The following is a 14469-nucleotide window of genomic DNA, read 5'->3' as shown; positions in this document are numbered from 1 at the left end:
GTATTGCATCCGCTGAAAATAGAGTATCTAATGCGAGGATGGGCCCAGTTAAAGTTATACACAACAGAAAACCACAGTTAGCATCAGTTAACATTCAAGACTTTGTAAGGCTCGAAATTATTTGTTATATAGCAACGGGACATAGAATTTGTGCCAGTAAACATACAGATAAAATCATACGATGAACCATATAAAATTAGTGAACAGAGAGTCAAGTAATTCAGTAACATATCATTATATGACATACAAATAACAGTACTGGAGTCTAACCTCTCCAAAGTAATGTATATGAAATTAAATTTATACAAGTGATGATATTCATTAAAAAAAAACTAATTTATTAATGGGCATTGTGTCCTACCAGCATGACGAACATGCAGCCTTCACATGTTTTGTTCCCTTTTAGCTTATACTTCTCCACTGCGTTATCGAACCACTTTAGAATTTCCAACGGCCAGTTGAACCTCCGTGGATCAGAAACATCTAACACGGGGTAGATGTGCCATGGAGAAAGTACCTGTTGAGTAGTTGGGCACAGGAACATCTTCATCACCACCAGTATGAAATATCTTCTGAACTCCATCCTATCTGTTTCTGTGGCCATTGGACAGCTATAAACCAAATCCCGGAGCTCGGTTGTTTTCCGTCTATGGAACCGATTTTTGATGGCGACGTGGGATGCATTACTGTCATCAAATGCTGGAAATGGATCCCCTACAAAATATTCATGCGTTATTCCATGTTAATATGTAAGCATAAGCAGAGCTATTTATACGAGGACGCCTACTCAGGAATAGTTAAACAATGTAGCAGAAGTTACCTCCGGATGGAATGCCGAAAACTTTCCCGATTAACTCGGCATTGAGGCGAATGTTGCCGATGTCTAGTATAAAAGTTCTCGGCTTAACTTGGTACGACTCAGCTAGGTGAACCATGATGGGTTGCTTTACCGACCAATTTGGAACAAGCCTCAGGAATCCAAAACCAATCAGATCAATCTCCGCAAGCTTGTCAGCGGAATTATTTTTCGACAGCGTGCTCAACATATCATGGATGTAGCTGGGCGAGCACCGGGACTCTAACAATTTCTGGTAATTGTCACAGTAGCAGTAAGCCAAACGTAATGTATTGACCGAATGGTAAAAACGGAATGATAGACCACATTTTACCTTTTTCCCCATGTTGGATGGGTTTCACTTCAAATCAATCCTGCTGAGGTATCACAAGAAATAGCCCCTCAAAACTGTATATAGGAAAATAGCAACAATTTTACCATCCAAATTACAGTCAATTCAAAAAATAAATGAAGAAAAACAGCTAGTTGATTAGTGATTATTAAAATCTTATTAGAAGTTGATGTGCCTAGAATTATGGATATTCTCTACTAATTAACAATGCCTTCAAGGTATATCCAAACCAACCACCGATGTAGTATATAACTTCAATATTAATGGTGCCACTGATTTATAATGACCAAAATAAATAAAAATCATTCTAGAATATCAATCAATTCTGATTGTGTAAAAAAAAATAAAAAAAAATAATTATTATTGTATTATATCTTCTCACTGATAATAGCTTATATCGACCAAGACATGATGTTTCTTAATGGAAATAAAGTGCAGAACAAATGTTTATTAACATATTTTGTGATAATCAAATAAAATTGAAAACATGACATCTTTCATCTAATCAAGTTGTCACAATATGGAAGTTCTGATTGTGTTGGCATAACTAATAGGAGGAAGAGCACTATTGGATTCATATAACTTCAGGGTCCCTAGTTTGGCAATAATCTCCAATTTTATTAAAGTAAAAATTTTTGGCAACTAGTCATTATTAGAAGGATGCAGAACCAGTGTGAGATTGAATAAAATTTCCCGTACTTCCAAGAACGTGTCAAAATCTGAATTAAAGCAAAAACAATCTATATATTCTATTCCAACACCGAAACTCACATTTAATTTCACACTATATTTTTCAGAATGCAGAACCTTTTAAATCCATTTACTAGTTGCGGCAAGGAAGTCGCATTGTAATCACTAATTTCTGTTCACGCGTAGAGATGGACATATACATAATGAACCAGCTTTTTTAAAAAGTAAAAAAGAACAATCTAATGTTATTTCTTCCACTTTCTTCTTGTTTCAAAACAAACCAGTGAATTTTTTTTTTAATGTAACACATCATTCATTCAAGTAAAAATTATACAATCATAAATAACATCAACAAAACATCCACTCAAATATCCACAATTATTCAAAAACAATGTCACGTAATTTAGCAATATCAAAGAACATCTCATATGAACATCTAGCCTGTAACAACTACAATTGTAATATCCAACCCAATATTAAAAGCTGCATCCAATCTCTACCAAATGCAATAAGCGAGCAAAACATCAACAACAGAAGATTTCTTATTGAAGTCATGTTATACTTTTGAGAGTTTAATTAGAATCAATCCAATTTCAATTAGAAATCAATCAAGGGACCTACTTGTCAAGAGGATTCTACAAGACTCCAGAAACAGGGGACACATGCAGCTGATGTTTTTGCCTAGGACCAGTTATGCCCCAAAATGGTGCCACCTGAGCTGCTCAACCAGTAAAAGAACATCCATTTGATTTGGAACTCACACGCACCACTTCAATAAAACACTGTTTAATTCCCTTTTAGAAACATGCATAGGAAGTCAAAGGGAACATATACCATACCTAACAATTAGTGTGATGCGCGGATTGCTTCCAAGGAGCTTCGGCGGCGCCGGGATAACCCACATGCAAAAGTAGCACGGCGTCGTTCTTCTTCCCGAGTCTGGAGGCGCGACGGTCAGTTCTGCTAGGCGCGGTGTTGTATCGCCTGCAGAAGTCAGGGAAGACGGTTGCTATGGGTTAGCTTCAGTGGGGTCGTGGTGCCCGGAGAAGGGAGGGGAGAGGGTTGCGCGATGTTTCCGGAGGCGTGGCGCGGGTGTGTAGAATTTTGAAATTCTGAGTGGTAAAACGGTGAAAAGATGTAGGGTTTTTTCAGGAATGGGTGAATCTGGTTTACCTGAGTCATATCTGGATGTTGCTGATGACAATTGGGCTATTGGGTCCCATCCCAGATAGCCTTTTGGCTGGATTTTGGCTGATGTGGTTTTGGTTCCCTAGTAATTCTCATAAATAAATATTAACTGATTGGGTATATTTTCAAAGCTAACTTAGCTACTTGGTCCAGCTATCAACATAAATTAATAAAAAATTCTAATCTTTCATATAAATACGGAGAATTACATACCTGCATTGTTATAATCCGGAAACTCTGGAACATGCATGGCTTCCAAATCCAATACTCGCATGAATGATGGCTCCTCAAATGGGACATCGTTTGCCAGTGCAGTTGCCACATCAGACACATCCGGAGCCATAGCTCCGTCACCTTGAACCTCATCTCCATCTGGACCAACAACTTCGTAGTTGCTTTCGAACTCTTCTTCACTATCGCTATTGTAATCCTCCTGTAGAATATTCCGATCGGCCTCAGATTGCTCAAACTCAACATACAACTCGATGAACGAGAGTTGACTCCGATTTTCAATATACATGGAAAACATATCTTGCATGCTCGCTTCATCCGTTACATATTTGGTTTGAAACTGGACGAATCCACCAAACACTTGTATAGGATTTCTGTATAGAATACATGATATCCTTCTTGCTCTCTCAGACTGAATTTTTTCACAGATCACACCTTTGAGCTCTTCAAATGAGATTAAAAAAGGAATCACCAACTCTAACGGATTTTCACAAACAAATTTTACTCCTTCAGATGTTTGTAATAAAATCTGACCAAAATAATAAACCTTCAATAACACTCTATCACTCATTTTTCACAATCACATTATCAAACATATAAACTTGAGTTCTGATTTCTTCGCTCCTTTACTAAACAAAGGAGTAAACAGAGAAGCTAAAACCAGGAGACCGTTGGAGAAGGAGACGAAGAAGATGAGAGAGTTATTGCTCTGATCCGCTTTTCAGCAACTTTTATATAAACTGCCAATCAAATCGGACCATGCGATTACCTTTAATGGATTCAAAAAATTAATTAACAATTCCAAGTCGGACCCTACGATTTGCATAAGACACCACAAAAAAAAAAACCACAACACTAGCAAATCGTACCGTGCGATTTGCATCCTCCATAATTTCACCAACTCTTTCTCCTCAAATCGGACCAACCGAGTTGCACTTCAAAAGGGATGCTAAAGCAACTCGTACCATCCGATTTGTTCAACCTGACACTAACCAAAAAGCTGCCCCACATATCTGTATTGCGCTTCCCTGGCTCCATATCCGGATATTACACACACCAAGGCTCCATATCAATAAAAATGAGCCCATTCTATAACATATAATATATAATATATATAAACCTAGATATTAATTTTTGAATATTGGCTATTTTCTTTTTAAAGTTGATTCTTGTGATGTCTTTACACAAAGACAAAATTATAAGATTTTGGTTAATATTATGTTAATTTTTAGTTTGTATATTTTAAGATTTATACTAAAATAAATTCATATTTTTATATGTTTATTTATAATTTATATATTATTTTATTATAATTTGATTATTTCGATTCAACTACAATTAAATCAATTGAATTTCTAAACATGTGAATTATTAGTTAAAACAATTGAATAATCAATTGGGTTATTAAAATGTAGTTAAAAAATATCCAACAGTTAATCGGTGAACCGGCTAAACCAGTAATGGTTCTACCGGTTTGGCCGGTTTTGTTTTTGACAAAATTTAAGCCTTGCCATAACCCTAACAGTAGCAGCATTCATCATCCAGGCAACTTCCTCCCAGTTTGATCCCTCGGCCAGCTCCGGAAGTCGCTGTTACCGGCGCTGTCCCAGCTGCTCACCTCGCCTGCGTCGCTGGCCTCGTCCGTGTCGGTGTGGCCGTTCAGAAGGCGCATAGAGGAAGTTTCTCCTTCCTTCTCTTTCTCTGTGATCGAAGGAAGTTCCGCCGTCGCCGACATCGTTGCTCCATTCGACCTGTCCTCCTGCATCGCTACTCCGTTCAACTCCTGGTAAGACATTTTCACGCTCTCAATTTCTGCATTGAATTTGCTTCATGATTCATGGATTTGATTAGTAATTTTCACTTCTTGTTGATGGTTGCTGGTTGCTGTCTTTCGTGTTGGGTTTATTAAATTTTTTGCTATTGCCTAGTTCTTCATCCTGCTGGTTGCTGTGGTGTTCATTTCTTGATGTTGTGTTGATACATGTTTAATGATTAGTTAATTACTTAAGTTCCTAATAACTAAATTGCTGTTGTATTAGTTATTAAATTTTTTTTGGCTATATTGTTATAGCTCATTGCTGCCTAGTTGTTCTTGCTAATGGTTGTTTTGTTCATTAGGGAGTAAGTGGGTATGAGTAATTAGGGCAATTACATCCCTAAATATGTTTTTGCTGAATTGTTCGAAATTTGGACCAATTTGTGCTTCCCTCCCCTGAATTTTGAAGATAGATATACACTAAGCTTTTTTCACTGCACCAACTTAAACCTCTTCACAAACTTGAAATTATTCTGTTTACATGTTCACTAAAATAAAATTTTCGTTTTTTTAATTTATTTAATCTTATTTTATTCAGGTCATCTTCTATGCTAACTTTTTATTTGTGACTGTCCGTTTTCCTTTTGTTTGTTGGGTACCCATGGAATTAACTGTCTTTGGAGACGTAGGTGAATGAGAAACTTGTTTCTCTTCATGGTTTAGTGCCTCTTGACCTTTTGCTTTTAGTTGAATTGGTTTTAAATATGGCCACCCATTATTATAATAATTTTTTGATGTCTCCTTTTCTTTTTTTTTTTTTTTTAATCTGTCATAGATTAGTCACTTGTGATTATATTGTTTTGTTTGATTCAAACTTAATCTAATATTCTAGTATTTGTAAAGCATGCAAACCCCTTTGGCACATAGCTGCATCTTTGTCTAGAATTGTCATCTTATAAGATCTAATCTTGTAAAATGACTCATGACTTTGAATGTTTTTTTGCCCTCATGTGTATAAAGATATAATCTTTTAAAACAACTCATTACTTTGAATTTTTTTGTTTTGGTGCCTAGCATTTCTTTGGTAAGCATTAGAAACTTTAGCATTACCCACTTTGTTTTCCTCTTGCAATTGTTGTGAGAAATAGCGATTCTTAATTTTTTTTTAAAAGAAGATGAACAACAAAACCTTGCCTTGCATCAAAATTGTGGTCAAGTTGCTATTTTTGTATTTTAATTTGTGCACTGAGAATTAAGAGTCTACTGAAGATTTGTAATCAAAATTTCTTTGACATAAAAGATAAATTGTTTTATACATGTTGCTATTTTCGAAACAAAGCATAGGTAAATGAATTAGTTATGTTCTACAAAACCAACTTCATTGAACCTCATTTGTTGTATTCATTTTTATTTTGTTACTTGCAACTTCTGAGGTTGGTCATGGATAATATGACTTTGAAACTCCGTACTATGTTCCTTTATCAATGACTTTGGGACTGTGGCTTGTACTCTTGATCCCTGTTAGTCACAACAAAATGAATTAAACGCGTGTTATCTGTGTATATGAGCATAGAAGATAAAAATGCATTGCTAAAGAAATGACTTTTGTAGGTTCTCCAGAAAGAAAATATTCTTCGAACTTATGTTTCTTTCATAGCCTTAATGATAGGGAATCCTCTAACCTTCTGATTCTCTTCCCTCATGGATTTTCTTTATATCCTGTCCCTGATAAAAGGATTTGATCTATTGACTCCTCTGATATTTTAGTTGTAAATCCTTCTTCAAATTTCTTACTCCTTCCTCTAACACAAGTTCTTTCCATCTAGACAAACCCATTTGGAAGTCCAAAGCTCCCGCTAAAGTCAAATATTTTAATATTTTATGTGGACAGCTGTGCTTAACAGAATTGATGGCAATGACTTCTTGTAGGTTTGAAGACTAAATAAGGCTATCTCCCTTGATGTGTGTATTATGCATGGGACATCTTTAGAGTCAAATTCACATCTGTTTTTGCATTGCTCGATGGCTAATTTCTTATGGAGCAATTTGTTTAGCATCTTTGATGAATGTTGGGTGTGCCCTGCAACTCTAGATATAATTTTATTGACTAGGTTTGTTGGGTTTGGTACTTGAAAAGAGGCAAAATTATGTGGAATAGTGCAATTTTCCCCACTATTTGGGCTATTTGGTTGGAGTGTAACTCACACGCCTTTAATGACAGATTCTTTGATAAACATGTCTTATAGGATAGGATTAGACACTTAGCATCTATTTGGTGTAAGCTCATGATCTTTTTAGTGGAGTTTCTCTCTCAGACATGTTGAGAGATGATAGGCCTTTGTTTTGTGTTTTGCTTTTGTATAAGGAAACTGTATTCCCCTCCCCCTTTTTGAATCTTTTTCTCTCTTAATGGAATTCTGATTTTATCAATAATAATAACAATTTTATTCTTTCGCCATTGTCTTTTCATGCTTCTGCATGCTACCTTTGATTATTTTCGTTCCAAACTTGTAAGATATTGTAGCTCAGTTTTTGTTTTGCTTTATTTTATCATCTATCACAACCATTATTGAATAAAGTTTCTAACTTGACATTGTCTTGCAGATTGGCTTTCATAAGGGTTCTTCCTTACCAAATAAAGTCAGTGGAACCGGTAACATCCTGAATATTTTCAAAATCAGTTGCTTCTCATTGTGGCACAGCAGCAGAATAGTTGTGGCTGAATTCTCAGTATGGCAGATTCTGATGAAGTGGCAAAATCTGCTGAAAACCAGCAAACAGAGCAAGGTATGCGAGGTTATTTTGTATATTACTTTTTATTCTCTGTCGTTTCATTATCTGCTTCCGTGCTTGTTATAATCCTCAATTATTATTCTTCGCTACTTTTGTGAATTTTCAGTGTGCAGCTTCTTCAGGAAACCAATTAATAAGAAGAATATAAGGAAACGTGCTATTGATAGTGAAGATGAGGGTGATGATTCAAAAAATGAAAACTCTTTGTTGCATGCTCAGAAGAAGGCTCCAAAGCCTGACAATAAGTTGTACTTTTCAACTGGCCCCTCGAAAAGCTCTGTTTCTACTGAACCAAGTGAAGAATCTGAAAAAACCGGTTTCCATTTCGAGTCTTCGAAAGAGATTCAAGTTCAACATGATAGCAAAGCAACAGCAACTCTAGAGACAGAGACCGACTTCTCCAGAGATGCTCGTGCAATCCGTGAACGTGCTCTTAAGCAAGCAGAAGAGAGTTTGAAGGGGAAAGGCACAAGTTCTGAGGATGGCAAACTATATAAGGGAATGAACAGTTACAAAGATTACAAGGCCGGCTTCCGGAGAGAGCAAACAATTGCTAGCGAAAAGGCTGGTGGTTCACATGGTCCTCTCAGGGCTTCGGCTCATATAAGAGTTTCAGCGAGATTTGATTATCAGCCTGATATATGTAAGGATTACAAGGAGACTGGTTACTGTGGGTATGGTGATTCCTGTAAGTTTATGCATGATCGAGGGGATTACAAGTCTGGATGGCAGTTGGAGAAGGAATGGGATGAAGCTGAGAAGGCAAGGAGGATGAGACTGGCTGCGGGTGAAGATGCGGACGAGGAAAGTGCTGATTTAGCTGATAGTGACGATGAAGATGCATTGCCATTTGCATGTTTTATTTGTAGGAAGCCTTTTGCGGATCCTGTTGTAACCAAGTGCAAGCACTACTTCTGCGAGCATTGCGCCTTAAAGGTATTGCAATTGTTGGAACAACAATGTTACGTGTACACAAAAAATAGCTACCAAATTCGTCACTGATATAAAATTATTACATGTTAAAATATAGAATACACATTGAAAATGAGTTAATCAATATATGTAACTGTACATGGATATACAGTGGCTGATTTGGCGGTTAATTTTTTGTGTGCAGTTCGAATATGCATTCTATTCCCATCTTCTATACATGTAAAGTTAAAATTAACATTTTATTTACTTATTCTAGTCTGATCTCACCAGGTTATATATAATTCAACTCCGATAAAATTGTAAAAGTTATCTGATATGTATGAATTCTAACCCTTTTCCCAATGTTTTATTCTGCAGCATCATGCAAAGAACAAGAAGTGTTTTGTCTGCAACCAACCAACTCTCGGCATTTTCAATGTTGCCCATGAGATACGAAAGAAGATGGCTGAGGATAAAGATAAATGACACCCTCTTTACATAAGGCATGATTAAGAGCAACACTCTGTAATGATTTGAAAACAGCATAGGGATTAGGCATGTTGTATTTCGCTGTCTGAATAAATCGTTAGAAATTAGAATGTAGAGGAGTCACGTGTTTTTGCTTCAAGAGACATTGATTCTACATGATGGAGTTCTTGCAATGTATCTGTACTAAATTTTGAATAGATCAACGTGTAGGGGTTGTCTTGTGAGTTAGAATTTTGAGGGGAGTTGTAGTGTAAATGTTCAAAATTGAATTCTACAAAATTTTTATAATATACTTTTAAATTTAATTAACTTGTGTTCGAAAGATGTATTTTTAAAGTATAATAAATTAATAATACAAGATTTTTAAATTTTATATATTTCATATATTAAAAACATTAAAAAATTATTTTATAATTTTTTTTTAAAATATATAGTTAGAACACGTTACTTGTTAGTAATATATTTTTTTGAGAGTAAACGGTCAATTTTTTTTTGTTTTTTAAATTAGTTTTTTAATAATTTTTTTAATCAAATTTGTTTTTAATATGTTATATCAATAAACTCTGATGTCATGAGTAACGGAAGTAACTGTGACCAACTACTGACTTCGTGACCAACTTAAAATCAGCAAACCTCATTCTATTTAGTATTTAGAGAACGAACAATTTAGAAAATGAGCAATTTTTTAAAACCAAAGTTGATAATTTACTCTATTTTCTAATTGAAGCTTGGACGCCACGTTTAGGGTATTAAGGTTTTATAAGATATTAACATTAATCATTTTGGATGTGGTACGAAACGTAACCACTCTGAAACAATTTAAGGACTAATTTTAGTACGTATAAACTCAACTTTAATATGCTAATTTACAATTATGATGAAACTATTGGCACTCTAAACTTACAATTAGAAATCTAACTGACCCAATCATATCCAATTATAAGTCTTGTGGTTTTGTAGAAATAAAAATTAAGAAAAGAGAAGGTAAGTGAACTTAACAGGGAATCATATAAATGACAAAATACTCCAAAAGTATATCTGGTTTGATAAATTGAACCAAACGTTTAATGAATATACTTATATATATTTGGTTTATTTTGCATTTTTAAAAATTCATCAGAAAATTGTAATATTTCAAGATTTAATAGCTACTTACTGTATGTATTGCAATAACAAAATGAGCAAATAAAGGCAACTTTAACGAGGGTGTGCATTTTAAATACAACCAATTCACTTTAATCAATCCATTAGAAGAGTTCATTAAGCCTCATACAGGGATTGCAACACCAACCAATAAGGATCTTCCAAACTATGTTATACACATGAATACATTTCAACTAAAAAATAAACACAAAGCCACACACAGCCACACACAAACACCAACACATTTTAGTATAAAATTAGTCGAAGATAAATATGTTACCATAATCTTACTTCGACCCAAAATTAATTCTATAAAATTACTTTCATTCAAATTACAGTTTAACAAACCATCCAAACACATACTAAAACTTTTGATCAAACAAACATTCTAAGCTTTGCAACAAACAAAACGCCCAATCCCTTTATTATTGTTATTAGCACCAACACCTTGATGTTCTTGTTCTATGTGAACCACTTTCTTGTGGCTCTTGTGCTTCTTCTTACTCTCATCCTTAGCCACTGTTATCGACAACACCCCATCACGCATTGATGCCTTAATATCATCGACTTTCGAATTCTCCGGCAACCTCAACTCCCTCGAAAACACCCCACTTGTCCCTACTCTCTCCCTGCAATGCCACGTCAGCTTCTTTTTCTCTTCTTCTTCTTCTTCTTCATGTTCTTGTGCTTTTCTCTCTGCTCTGACGCATATTACTCTGTCTTGGCGTAATTCGAGGTTCACATCCTCCTTGGTGAAACCCGGAAGATCGATTTCGAAGATGTGGGAATTACGTGTCTCCTTCCAATCCATTTGGGTGTTGGATTCAAACCCCATTATGTCTGAGAAAAAGCTTGAATCGTATAGCCCATTTTGGCTAAGTAGTTTTTGAAACAGGGACATTTTGTTTCTTCTTCTTTTAATTTTCTTTCTCTGTTGATTTGGGTTTCTTTAGAGTGGGGATCGTATGCTTCTGAACTATATAAGAGTGAAGTGTGAAAGTCGCATGTTTCTTGAAAATTCTGGATTTCAATAGCTTTCTCCCGAACCCCAACACACAGTGATTGCCGGAATAAAAAATAAAAATAATTTTTTCTATACTAAAAATCAACCATTAAATAAATTAATATATATTTTATATATAAATATATATAATATTTAATTTATTTTTAAAATTTATTCTATATTTTAATATATATATAGGGATGGTTAATTTACAGTAATACTTAGTGCTTAGTATATATTTGTTATTTAGTTTAGACCAATATTTATTCAATAATAATTTATAATTATATTTATTGAGATTTATACATATAAAGCACCTAATTTTTATTTATATTTATAAAGTACAAATACTTCGTTGAGTTGTCGTGTTTGCGTATCAGACACATTTTGTATATGACATTTATCGATATCGTCTAACACGCGTGTTTGTCGTGTTCAACCATATCTTAATAAAAAATAAAATTTTTCTTTGGACAGGCTTAAACACCATCACATATCAGCATGTCCAACTTTATTCTTAACATGTATTTTTAAAATGAATTTAGAAATAATATATATTATTATATATTAAAATAACAAATATTTTAAATACTTTTATATAATTAAAAAAAATATTAAAAACAGTTAAAAAGTACAGATATTTTAATACCAATAAAATATAAAAAATTTATTGCATTGTAATTTATCTAAAAATTACTTTATATTTTATTTATATGTCGTGTCCTCGTGTTTTATAAGATTTTAAAATTTGTGTGTCCGCATGTTCTATGTCGTGTCGTCTCCCGTGTTCGTATCAATGTCCGTGCATCATAGATTTATATTTATCAAAATTTATATATATATAAATTAACATAATTTATATTTATATTTATTAAAATTTATAATTTATATACATAAATTAACAAAATTTATTTTTTTAAAATAATTTAATATTTATGTTAATTAATTATTAATTAAAATTATTAAAAATTATTGATCTTTAAATTCTTTTTAATAATTAATTTTTTATACTAATCTAATCTAAATATGATGAACCAAAATATAAGTATGTTACAGTTTTGATGATTAGAGAATGAGTTAGGTAAAAGTCAACTGCGATGTTGTGGAGAGATTTCTGGGACTTACTAGAAAATTTGAGAGAGGGAAAGAAACTTCGCCATGGAAACAGGAAAAATATTTAATGATGAAATAGTTTATATATTAATCTAATCTAAATATCTAGCTAATATGATATGAATTTTGATATTCCATTTTTTTATAAAGTATTATTTTATCTTCGATTTTTTTATTAATTTTAACTTAGTGTCTAATATTTTAAACATTCTATTTCAGTTTTAAAATTTTTTAAATATCTTATTTCAATTCTAAATAAGTTTTAAACAGGTTCAATGTTGTTTCACTATTAAATTTTGATACAAACAATTCACATATTGAAGAGCCAATAACATTCGATTTCAATATGTGTAAATAAAATTGATACACTAACGATCACTAATATAAAAAATTTTTCTTTGGTTTTCAAGCGTTAATGATTCATTGTTAGAATTTGAAATTTTGTAAAAAAAAATCGAGAAGTGTTATAAAAAAATTTTGATTATATTTTTTTAACATATAGAAGATGATATGACTTAACTAATAATGTTATTAAACATCTATTTTACTTTATGTTAACTATTAGTGTCAAATTTAATGGTAGAACACTAAAATTACATTAAATTTATTTAAAAATTTTTAGGATAAAAATAAAACGTTTAAAACGTTAGAAATTAAATTAAAATTTGACTTAAATATTGATAACTAAAATAATATTTTATCCTTTTTTTTTTCTCTATGCTTTAACTTTTTTTTTCCTCATAATATTTTTCACTCTCATTTTTCTATGCATTATTCGTCATTAAAATATCAATTATACATTTAATAATCAATAAATATATTTAGTTAGAATAACGGATAAAAAGTGAGTTGAGTATAATTTAAAAAAATTGATGAAGATAATAAGTTTTTCATATGTTCTTAAAAAATTGACGAAGATAAGTTTAACAATATTAGAATTATTTATTTTTAATCTTTGTTCTAATTTCTAAACTAAAATACACATCTATAACAGTTGGAAGAGGTGGGCCAGTTATCTCTCATTTATTATTTGTAGATGATCTTTTGATTTATGTTGAAACTGAGGTGAAACAGATTGACATTATAAAAGACATACCGAATAGATTTTTTAAGGTTTTAAGGCTAAAAATTAGTGAAAGTAAAACTTGGCTCATTTTTTTGCAAATGGAGAAGTTCATGGTGTAACACCATAAAATGGAGCCACACCAAAAATGTTCACTGCTATGGGTGTCAGGAGAAAAACTTAGCTTTCGTTTTTTATTCTCTAGTATTTCGTTTTTTTTTTTGTTTTAGATTAAACAAAATGTAACTTCCGTTTTGCATTTGAATTTTTTTGTTTTATGAGAAAAGCAAAAACGCAACTTACGTTTGTTAGAAAAGTTTTATTAATTTTTTTTAAAAAAAGTAAAACGTAGACTACGATTTGTCAGATGGACTGTTCAAATTTTTTTAAAAGAAGAGAAAACGCAGGTTGCGTTTTATTTGGGCCTAATTTTTTTTTTGAAATGTACAAAACGCAGCTTACGTTTTGTATGCGAAATAATATTTTAATAAAGAGCCTTACATATAAATAGCTAACACAGTTAATTCCAACTCGCACCTCACTTCTCTTCTTCACTTCTACTCCCATTCTCTTTTCTTGTATCTGATGCTTGTGAGATTTTTTGGTTATTAGAAGGGTAAAAAAAGTGAGAATATTATAACGGTGAGATTATATCGAATACACACGAAGGAGTGAGTTTTGTTTGTGAATGTCCATTTTCATTTGCTATTCCATACAGCACGAGTTTTATAGAGTTGCAAAATGGTCTTTGTGTGAACATACAAAGTCACATTTCGAAAAGGGTGAGCAACATTTTGTATAGGAATCCTATGCAAGTATTTGGTGGATTGATACAGTTTCAAATAATGTCCATCACTGACGATGCAAGCATGCAGCAGATGTTCTATATTTATCGACAAAT

The 14469-nt window shown here is 32.8% G+C and overlaps 2 protein-coding genes across 2 annotated transcripts; one reads left to right on the top strand and one right to left on the bottom strand.

Moving 5' to 3' along the window:
- Positions 1-4779: 4779 nt before the first annotated feature.
- Positions 4780-9555, top strand: LOC112727039 (zinc finger CCCH domain-containing protein 1). Its single transcript, XM_025776635.2, has 4 exons — positions 4780-5082; positions 7657-7839; positions 7952-8781; positions 9136-9555. The coding sequence occupies exons 2-4, from the start codon at positions 7785-7787 to the stop codon at positions 9241-9243; spliced, it is 993 nt and encodes a 330-aa protein (XP_025632420.1). The 5' UTR covers positions 4780-5082; positions 7657-7784; the 3' UTR covers positions 9244-9555.
- Positions 9556-10777: 1222 nt separating this feature from the next.
- LOC112727038 (18.1 kDa class I heat shock protein-like) lies at positions 10778-11224 on the bottom strand. Its single transcript, XM_025776633.2, has one exon. It carries the CDS (start codon positions 11222-11224, stop codon positions 10778-10780), a length of 447 nt encoding a protein of 148 aa, XP_025632418.2.
- Between the last annotated feature and the right edge of the window lie 3245 nt (positions 11225-14469).

Source organism: Arachis hypogaea, chromosome 12 (assembly GCF_003086295.3).
Source record: "Arachis hypogaea cultivar Tifrunner chromosome 12, arahy.Tifrunner.gnm2.J5K5, whole genome shotgun sequence".
Taxonomy (NCBI): domain Eukaryota; kingdom Viridiplantae; phylum Streptophyta; class Magnoliopsida; order Fabales; family Fabaceae; genus Arachis; species Arachis hypogaea.
Note: the sequence above shows the minus strand (reverse complement) of the source record. Positions and strands in the feature narration are given on the sequence as shown.